The 10,322-nt window shown below is 45.6% G+C and overlaps 1 protein-coding gene across 3 annotated transcripts; it reads right to left on the bottom strand.

The window, feature by feature from the left end:
- Nucleotides 1-747: 747 nt before the first annotated feature.
- Nucleotides 748-8,868, bottom strand: CTSL (cathepsin L). Of its 3 annotated transcripts, none has more exons than XM_090038618.1 (8): nucleotides 8,628-8,868; nucleotides 7,723-7,862; nucleotides 6,849-6,971; nucleotides 6,618-6,770; nucleotides 5,961-6,185; nucleotides 2,452-2,620; nucleotides 2,014-2,131; nucleotides 748-1,163 (listed from the first exon to the last, which is right to left on the bottom strand). In XM_090038618.1, exons 2-8 carry the CDS (start codon nucleotides 7,846-7,848, stop codon nucleotides 1,064-1,066), a joined length of 1,014 nt encoding a protein of 337 aa, XP_089894744.1. In that variant the 5' UTR covers nucleotides 7,849-7,862; nucleotides 8,628-8,868; the 3' UTR covers nucleotides 748-1,063. The 3 variants fall into 3 exon arrangements, with proteins under 3 accessions (XP_089894744.1, XP_089894746.1, XP_089894747.1); XM_090038620.1 differs by having other exon boundaries at nucleotides 7,723-7,913; XM_090038621.1 differs by lacking the exon at nucleotides 8,628-8,868 and adding an exon at nucleotides 8,221-8,560.
- Nucleotides 8,869-10,322: the final 1,454 nt, after the last annotated feature.

A 10,322-nucleotide genomic window follows, 5' to 3' on the forward strand; every position in this document is an offset into this window, starting at 1 on the left:
AAAACCCAAAGAGACCAGATTGCTTTTTAAAACCTGTACAGAAAGCAAAGTGAATGAGAAACAGCTTTCCCACTTCCTAGAAAGCATACTAAATGTAGGCCACTTTTTTTAAAGCTCTTCAACTATCCTGGATTTGCATGTTTAAAAGTTTGAAACTGAAACAGAGTGGAAGTGTATTTTCCAGATAGCATTTTTACATACGATTACAGTATTTGAAGCCATAGCTAAAAAAAGTACACTCCCCCCACCCCCTTTTTCTCCCTGAAGATATAAAGAGAGGACACTGGCCCACTTTTCTAGGCTGTACTGTAGGGTCACAATTATAGCAGCAGAATCAAAACTTGTTTATACAAGTTTATTTTTGTGGGGCAAGAAGTGGATGAGGGTACCAGCTCTGGAATGAGATGGTGAGTTACAAGGAGCTCAACCCATTTGCTCCAAGATCACATGACTGATATGCCTTATTAAAGATTGTCCACTGCAGCCAAGCCCATTCTTAAAATGGAAGCCCACGGTTTTACTATTGTATTTTTCAGCTGCCTACAGTAATTTTAAGACTTCCTGCCCTTTGCAATCTATACCAGGGAGCATACTATAAACGGTGTTCCTTTCCATTCCTCCATCTGGCTACATTTTAGCAGCTGATTAAAGTGAATTGTGCACAAAGCTTTGTATGATATGGTCACTTTAATCAGATGGACATTCTTAAAACCCAGTCAATACATATAAAAAGAAAAGCAGAGTCACTTGTACACACTGGAATTTGAGTGTTTATTTAAAAAGGAAACTTTTGGGCACATTAATTAAAAAAGGAATAATACAAAGTCTGAGTAAGCAGTCTTCAAGCCAATAATATTACAAGCTGTTTACATACCAACATTTACATTAATTTAAACAAGTGGCATGTCACCAACGTGTAAAGACTCAAAGAACTCAAGTTTAAAAAAAAAATTACAACTTGACTCTCTGAAGATACAAGTGTCCTACCACATGTGTCAACACGTGTTCAGTCAATCAGTTTAAAACCCCTCTTGCACAGAAATGCTTAGTGTTCTTCAGCAAGTTATACCAGTGGATAGCTAGCTGCTGTCGCTATGCCACAGTGGTTCTTCTTGTCTTTAGCCATATAAATGTATCCTTTGTCACCCCACTTCTCTCCCCAGCTGGAAAGAGACACTTTGATTAGACTTAATAAAAAAAGAGCAAGTTTGCACAAAGATAGATATTTATTCCAAGGAAAAATGGTAAAGCATGACTTTTCAACTTTATTGGGGGGGGGAGGGAGAAGTACCACACACACACACAAAATATATGTATTTTATCAGTGCAGTATGTCAATTTGTGCAGAGTACAAAAACACACAACACAACACACCACACAAGCTTGTGGTGTAACCCTTTAGTTCTTTCTAACTAACTATGTGCACCAATATTGGGTGTGGAAAGAATGGAGAATCCAAAAGGCATTTATAAAAAATTTAACCTACTAACTTCCCCCAAGAGTAGGTCAGAAGGCTACAACTGATCACAGGAGGAGACGACGACTCCCTCCCACTTTTCTCCCTATGACCTTGTGCGGCGCACCTTCTAAACTGCCTCCTATCCCAAGCATTTAGGAGGTCTGTCTTAACCCATGTGGCTGAAGCGCACAAGTCATTTAAATTTTGAATGCATCTCACTACACAGAATAATCCAGTTTTGGGTTTGCTTTCAGTAGGCCAAACTGCGCCAGGTCAAAGCACATTAGAATGAAACTGCTGCTTAAAAGACTGTTTTAGCAATAATCCAAACAGCACAACCGCAGGCCCCTTCATATGAGTTTGGTTCTCCATTTAAAAGGCAACTATGAAAGTTGTGCCAATATTGCAGTATTCCCTCCTCTTCCATCGTGCTCAAATGGAAGGCAACTTTCACGTTAATTGTTCTCCACATACACCAGTGTACTGAATCTCTTACTGCATAAAAGAAGGAGTCAAATGCAGAAGAGCATCAACCAAAGACAGAAGATGCATACCTGTTCTTAACAATCCAGTACTTCTTTCCATCTACATCTTCTCCCTGAAACCCATATCCTACAACCAGAACACCATGATCCAGATCTTCACTACTACAGTCGGGCTCATAATAAATACCTAAAAAATGCAAAGGTAAAATTTAAAGAAAGGAAATAATAAAAAGCAGCATTTTATGAAATCATGGTAAGTGATGTGTTTTCAGTCAAGCCACCAGTTATTACCATTTAAAAACAGGAGGAAAAGCAACTGAAGGACTGCAGCCTATAAATTCAGGTCATAGTGGAAGGAAAGAGGTCAGGGTCAGGTCTTCTAAAATGCAGTTCTGTGCATAAACTGCAATACTACATTTTTGCAACAACTGAACTAAAAAGAGCAATTAAAACTGAACTGCCAGATGCAGAGCACAACTAGATCTTAAGTTGTCAGACAATACTTACCCGATTGATAAAACTGGAATGATAAATGGCCTGCATCAATAGCAACAGAGACTGGACCCACGGCTGCCACTGCTTTCATTAGTGCTCTTTCATGTCCTTGTGGGATGTCAACAAAGCCAGTGTCATTAGCAGCATTGTATTGTGCCTTATACTTGCAGTCTTCATCATCCTATAGAAGACAGGATAAGAAGTGTCGAGTTGCTATGAATTTCTTTGTTCAGCTTGGCAGCTGGACATTCCGAACCTGCTTGAACAATCGCATTATTTTTTTATTTTTAAAAAGATTAAGGACTTTGAATCCTTACAGAGTAAGATTGGAAACAGTGCCAAAATTCTCACAAAAGATCTTCTGACAAAACACATTCTGAAGACATGCAACCAAGCTTGGGAAAGCCACTCAGCCTGAAATAGTGTTTTGCCCCAGAGAGATGGAAAAAGCTGTACTGAGAAGCTATTAGCTCCCTTTTCTTGAAGTGGGAGACAGGCAACACGACAGCTGATTTAGAAACAAAGGAAGAAAGCAAAAGAGGATTTTGGCTGCAATAATAGCCCACAAGGAAGGATCAGGAAGGGGAAGAAGAATTGCAAGGAAGCTGCGTTGTTCATTGGGAAGATGGCAAGAAGAGGAAAAAAAAAAAAAAAGGGATGGGGGGGAGCCAGTTTAGAACCCTGCCCCCCCTCCCCCACGCACAAGGAAAAAGCAGCAGAGTACCTTACAAGAAAGAAAAAACCAAGTGTCAGTGGAATGCATAGGACCTGAATGTCTTGAAGCTCCATATCCACTCATCTCACCTATGGACAGGGATCTACCTAAAAATCAGTTTTACAGAAACTGCAAAGAAACCCAGCTTTGACACAAAGCAATCAAATCAAATCAGAGAGATGGGGGGAGAAAAAGCCCAGTACCTGTTCCAGAGAATGACCCAAGATTCTTTCATTAAGAATAAAGAGGTAGAACTAAACCAGGGCTTAAGATGACAATAAGGAATGGTACCACACAACAGGAAGTTTGTAGATGATAATACTTTTAGATCTCCCAAATCCTTAACTGATTATACAGTTAGCTAAGCATTTTGCATTCCCTCCCTCTATTTACAAAATCCAATGACTTTTGAACTGGGAATCATCTGTGGACCAAAACAAAAAAACTGCCAGGTTAGAGGAAGAGGGAGTTCATCTTATAACAAGAGTTCTGTTAATCAGGATCTTTCAGACTATATAGCTGAATATATGCTCCTGTATCAGATGCAGAAGAGCAGAATTATTTTTCTCCTACCAAGCCTATACATACTATTAATACCTGGAGTGCAAGCAAAGCACTAATTTCTCCTTTGTGGCGAGGCAGGCAGGGAAAAAGCTGATGTGTCAAGTATATTACAGAATAGGTTAGAGAGACCACCTTGAAGCAGCAAGTGTTTAGGGACACATTTAAACAAAATTAAAAGGAGTTCAGAAGATGCGGGAACACAGACTCCAAACTATTCCAAATTATAAAAGTCTCAATAGAAAAAGCTTACAAGTGCTACAAGCAGTGTTAAAGGAAAAAAAAAAAAAAAAAAAAAAAAAAAAGAGACCACAAAGAGTTGGAGTGGCCATTTGCAAGGATGATGTCCCCAGCTAAAAAAAACAAAAAAAACAAAACACAACACAAAAAAGCCTAAGCATCTGATCTAGTATTCACAGAATCACAGAAGCAGGGTTGGAAGGGACCTTGTAGATCTTCAAGTCTGACCCCCCACCTGGGCAGGAGAAAAAAAAAAAAAAACAACTAAACAACTGGGCTCAGATGACTCCAGCCAGGTAGGCATCAAGCCTAGGCTTGAAGACCCCCAGGGTAGGAGCCAGCACCACTTCCCTTGGAAGTTGATTCCAGATCCTAGCCGCCCTGACCGTGAAGTAGTTCTTGTGGATGTCTAATCTAAACCTCCTCTCCAACAACTTGTGGCCGTTATTCCTTGTTATGCCAGGGGGAGCTAGGGGAAACAAGGTCTCTCCCAAACCCTTCTGGTTCCCCCCCTCAGCCTTCTCTTGTGAAGGCTGAACAGGTTCAGGTCCCGCAGTCTCTCATTGTAGGGTCTGCCCTGTTGTCCCCGGATCATGCGGGTGGCCCTTCTCTGGACCCTCTCCATGTTGTCCACATCCCTCCTGAAGCGAGGCACGCAGAACTGGACACGGAACTCCAGCTGTGGCCTGAGCAGTGTCACGTAGAGGGGGAGGATCACCTCCTTGGCCCTATGTGAGATGCACGACAAGGTCCAGTTAGCCCTGCCAACCGTGACCTTGCATTGTTGGCCCATGTTCATCTTGGAGTCGATAGTGACTCCAAGATCCCTTTCTGCCTCCGTGCTCTCAACAAGGGAGTTTCCCCATCTTATAAGTGTGCTGCTGGTTACTACTGCCCAAGTGCAGCACCCTGCACTTGTCAGTATGGAAAACGCATCCTGTTTGTTAGCCCACCCCTGCAACCTACCTAGGTCTTGCTGCAGTCTTTCCCTCCCTACTAGCATGTTCACCCTCACCCCAAATTTTTGGTATCATCAGCAAATTTAAACAGGTTGCTTTTCACCCCGTTGTCCAAATCACCGATAAAGAAATTGAACAGCACGGGCCCAACAACCGAGCCCTGGGGGACTCCGCTGCCCACTTCCCCACAGGTTGAATATGACCCGTCCACCACCACCCTCTGAGTATGACCCTTCAGCCAATCTGCAATCCATCTGACTGTGTAGGCATCAAATGCCACAGGTTGCATAGTTTAATGAGGATGGGGTGGGAGACAGTATCAAAGGCCTTGCTGAAGTCCAGAAAGACTACGTCCACGGCGACACCTGCATCCAATGCTTTTGTGACCTGATCATAAAAAGGCAATCAGGCTGGTCTGACATGACCTGCCCTTAATGAAACCATGCTGGTTGCCCTTGAGCATTATCCATGGAGCTGGTCCATCACAGATGTGCTCTGTTCCAAGTCTCAGATGAAACTGCTGGCAGTCGTCTTGGTGTGTTCACTTATTATCTACTGCTGATTAAGCAAACCAGGACAACCATTTCTGAGGCTGACCTCTCCAGCATGCATCTTTGACTTCAAGGCATGATGACCAACACCTTTGCAGACAGCTTAAAAATGAATGGCAGGGTGCCCTGTTTAGTGTTGCTACAGGATGTACTGCATCAGCTTCTCAAAAAATTGAGCTACACCCAGAAGTCCATTATGGTCAGCCCTGACATGCCAGTGTCTGGTACCACTAGTGGTTTTTTGCACTTCCAAACCAGTGGTTTGATCTGGCAAGTATCTCATGCTTCTGAGAAAATAAAGATATAGTGGTAGGCAGATTTCTTCTTTGGTTAGTGAAAGAAGCTAAAAGCTAGAAAAAGTCTATTCAAGAAGTTGTTTTTGAGAAGACCTTCATAAATAAAAAAAAAAAAAAAAAAACTTGTATGTTTACCCTGCATTTTTACAGTTAGATGCACAGAATAGAGCAAAAATATATTTGTAGTTAGTATATTTACCTTTGCTAGGTATGGGTAAGACTCTTCCGAATCAATCCCTCCATTATCCAGGATATACTGGAAAGCTTGATCCATCAGACCACCATTGCATCCTTCATTGCCTTCAGGTCGAGAGCAGTCTACAAGGTTTTGCTCACTCAGGGAGACCAGCTGACCAGTTCTTCTGAAGTGCTGTCCTTCAAGAGCACCAGTTGTGCTAAATGCCCAACAAGATCCACATTGACCCTGAAATGGAGCAGGAAAATAAAAATGACTCCAAAAAGGTCAGACAGCATACAGTCCAGATTACCACAGCAGTCTGAACAGCATATAATACAAGTTCCAGTTTACTCATGCTCAGAAGGGACCTCACCTGAAGAAAATTAAGTAGGGGTCCTTTCAAAGCTTACAGTTGCTTATCAATGGGTGAAAATCCTAGCGAAAGGTCTGCACCTTAGAAAGTGCTGCTACAAGTCTCAAGCAAGTGATTTCTTCACCATAAAAAAGGTTAAGAAAAGGTCATGCTATATTAGCAAGTGTGCAGCAGTCTTTACAAGGATTAACAAATGCTTAAATATGCAACTCATGTGATTTTTCCCCATTATTTTCCAAAGTTAGTTATTTTATGAATCAGGCTTTCAAATTGGTCAAACACACACAACCCATTACAAGACATACTTGGTCTTTAACAGGAGTTACATATCCCTTCTCTCTCCAGTCCACAGATCTTGGGGCTTCCAGGAAGTTGGGCTCAAGGAACTGGGATCCTCTATACTTCTGTGATTTTTTATGGATGTACCCATTCATCAGCTGTCTGAACTCTTCATTTGTCTGAAAAAGAAATGCAGTGAACTTCTGCCATATGGTTATTAATATACCAAGTAAGTTCCATGGCTCTCAAGGACTTACCATGTCACCAAACTGATTCATTCCCAGTTTGTAGCTATGCTTGCCCAGTGTGTGGTCAAGATTATGTAGTTCAATCATTTTCAAGTTCTTTTCCCATACCATTCTCCTCCAGCCTTCTTCCTTCTGCAAGTCAAAAAACAAACAAACCACCCAAGTTATTTTGATACTAGTGTACTTGTAGAGCGAGACCATCAGAACAGATAGGCTTCTTGCTGCCCTAAATTTGTATAACACAGTTAAAAGTATACAAACATCATTATTTTTTTCTAATCTCATTCAAGAATGGGGGGGGGGGGGAAAAGCTTTTTAATTCCTCCTAAACAAACAAAAACAAAAAACAAAAAACCCAATAACACCATCTTATAGATGCGACTATTTGCACCATTAAAAGCCAGCAGGACTAAACTATCAGTGTTAAACATTAGGCCATATTATATGCCCAACTTTAGCTTGCTCTACACTGATGCAGCCAGCTTGCCATACATGGGCCACAGGCCTGTGTAGGATGAACACAGCAGATCTGAAAAGGAGTTGAGAGAGAAGAGTAGGAATTACAGCAGGGACAAGAGCTGGGTATTAGGCAAGAGAGGAAGATATAGTCTTATGGAGAATTTAGTTTGCATCATTTGAGAGAGGAAACCCTGACTCAAGCAGCTGGCTGGACTAGATGACCTCTGGAGGTCCCTTCCTGCCCTACTTCAATGCAACTACTGCAGTGTCGTTTGGGGGGGAGGGGGGCGCACGGGCAGGGGTGGTGGTGTAAGGATTAGCTTGTGGCAAGGCTGCCACAAAACTTGGCCCCCCACAGTGCTAGCTCTAAGCAAATGCCTGCATGACAGCAGTCTGTCTCTGCTGGAAAAAACAAAACACTGACCTCATGGTAGTTTTTTGAGTGCCAGGACTTCCAGAGCTGCCAGTGGCTAGTCAAGTCAGGATCCATTCTGGGAGCAGCAGAGGACAGTCCCAAGCACAGGGAGAGCAGGCATAGGTGGAGGTTCATGGTGAGAGATCTTCCTAGAATTGCAGGGGGTGGAAAATAAGCATCAGCCGGTATTTCCCCTCCCTCTAATAAAAAAAGAAAAGAAAAGAAACCAGCTTTAAACAATTTCTACTGGGCAAACCCATTGGCTAACAAAACAGGTTGAGGGGGGGAGGGGTTTGTATTACAAACATATCCAAGCCTAGGTCCGGATCTGTACAGCTCTCACTTGCCCTCGGGTGTAAACAGCAGCACTACCTGGAGGTGGACCAGGCCCCCACCCTGAGCACTGAGGCCACCCATCCCCCAGCAGAGAAACCAGGCAGGAGGAAAAGCCGGTCTGGACAGAGTCCCAACCAGATGACCCATCTTCTACCGCAGCCAGCCACTTACGTAAGAGAAAGCCACATCCTCCTCAAATCAAAAGCAGGCAAAACCCAGCAGAGACACCCCTCTGCACCCAGACACCTTCAGGGGAGCAAGAGCAGCCCCCCTCCCCCCAATCCATCAGCCCTGGGCGAGGCGGCAAAGTCCCGCGGAGGGGAGAGGGTTAAAAGGGACAGGAGAAGGTGCAATGAGCCGGCTCCTGGCCTCCCTTTCCTCTGGCGGGGAGATTATGGCTCTTCCAGCTCCCGGGCCCGGGCGCTACGAGCCCCCGTCCGCGGCCGAGCGCCGTCGCCCCGGCTCCCCGCGCTGCGGGCTGTAAACACGCCAGGCCGGGCGGAGACGGGCCCGCATAGAGCCTGGCCGGCCGGCCGGCCGACAGCCAGCCAGCGCGCCCCGGCCCCAGCCCCGCTCACCTGCTACAGCCGCTGCCTGCCCTGCCCTGCCCCTGCCCAGCAGCTGTAGCCCCGCTCCGCCCTCGGCCCCTTCTTATTCTGCCCCGGCTGAGCCCGCCCCGCGGCCCCATTGGCTGCGCCCGGCCCGGCCCGGCTTGGCTCGGGGCTGTCTGCTCGCCGGGTCATGACTCGTGGTCCCGTGACGGGCCCGGGCGCAGGTTGGGGGGCTGGCGACGCCTGAGGGAGGCGGGCAGGGCAAGCGCCCCCTCCCCGTGGGCCTGGGCTCGGGGCAGGCCGGGACCCTCCGGGCACCACCGCCCCGGCGCCCGCGGAGGGGCGGGAAGCCGAGAGCGCGGGCGGGAGCACACGGGAGGCTCACACACACACACGCAGAGGGATTGGCGCCCCCAAATATTGGGACACGCACCCAGGCAGAATGGTTGAATTCTAAATGCAGCCACCCCAAAATATTGGGGCACATACACGCATACACACACAGACACACCTGCATGCACACATACACAAGAGATTGGTCTTAAATGCAGCCACCCCAAAATTGACAGCCCCCCCCCCCCGGTTATGTTTTCAGGAGAGCTGGAGAGTGAGGTGGGAAAGGCCATGGGCGACCGTGCCTGGGGTGTAATCACCAGGGCTAGTCACTCCTCAGTCTGTCAGAGAGATGGGCCGTTCTCCATGTTATGGTATCAAGGTGTGACTTGGGGTAGGGCTAGGAGCTATAGCTGGTCATTACTGGGATCCTTATTAACAACTCCCACAGCACTGCCATTCCAAGGCAGCAATTCACAGACATTAAGAATGGAAGCCTGGCTCTATTTCAAAGTTACAGGACAGACTAGGACCAATGAATAACCCTAAAAAAAGACCCAACCGTGGAATCTCTCTGAATCCTTTAAATAAACTGCATTGTAACCGTAACACTTAAAACAGATCAGAAACCTCGGTAGTAGATTTGACAGCAACAATTAGACGTAACACAGGATGGCGTCTAGGGCAGTGTTTCCCAACATTTTCCAGCCCAAGGAACACTTATATTAATAAACATTGTCCCTGGCACACCTGTTAAGGCAGTCCCCATCCTCATACCTTTTGCAGCTCATTGCCAAGGCAAAATTCCACAGCACACCTCTTCATTTCTGACGGCACGCTTTTGTGCGGCAGCACACGGGTTGGAAAACACTGGTCTAGGGGCAGCGGTTCCTAAACTGTGAGTCACAACCTTGAATGGGGTCACATTAGTGAATGGGGTCACGGGGTGGGGGGGACACTGTGGGTTGGGAGTGAAGGGCCATGCTGAGGAAATGGGCCCATAAATGCGGTCATGCTGAAGGAAAGTTTGGGAAGCATTGGTCTAGGGCTGAGGTTCTCAAACTGTGGTCTACGGACCGCCACTGGTCTGCAAGCTCCATTCAGGTGGTCTGCAGAAAGGTTGCAGAACAATCGAGAATGTCTGTACTTAGTCTTGCACTTGATTTATTTTTTCTGATGATGGAGTTAAGTGGTCTGCTGAGACCCTCAGCAATTTTCAAGTGGGCGGCAAGGGTGTTGGTTATAGCCGTGTTGGTCAAAGGACACAGGTAGACCAACTGAATGTGATACATTTTATTAGACCAACTAAATGTGATACATGTGACAAGGTTATTTGGATAAATGTGATCTATTTTATTAGACCAACTAGTTGGAAAAATTGCTCGCAAA

This window comes from Crocodylus siamensis, chromosome 3 (assembly GCF_052110815.1).
Source record: "Crocodylus siamensis isolate JL-2025a chromosome 3, ASM5211081v1, whole genome shotgun sequence".
In the NCBI taxonomy this organism is placed as follows: Eukaryota; Metazoa; Chordata; order Crocodylia; family Crocodylidae; genus Crocodylus; species Crocodylus siamensis.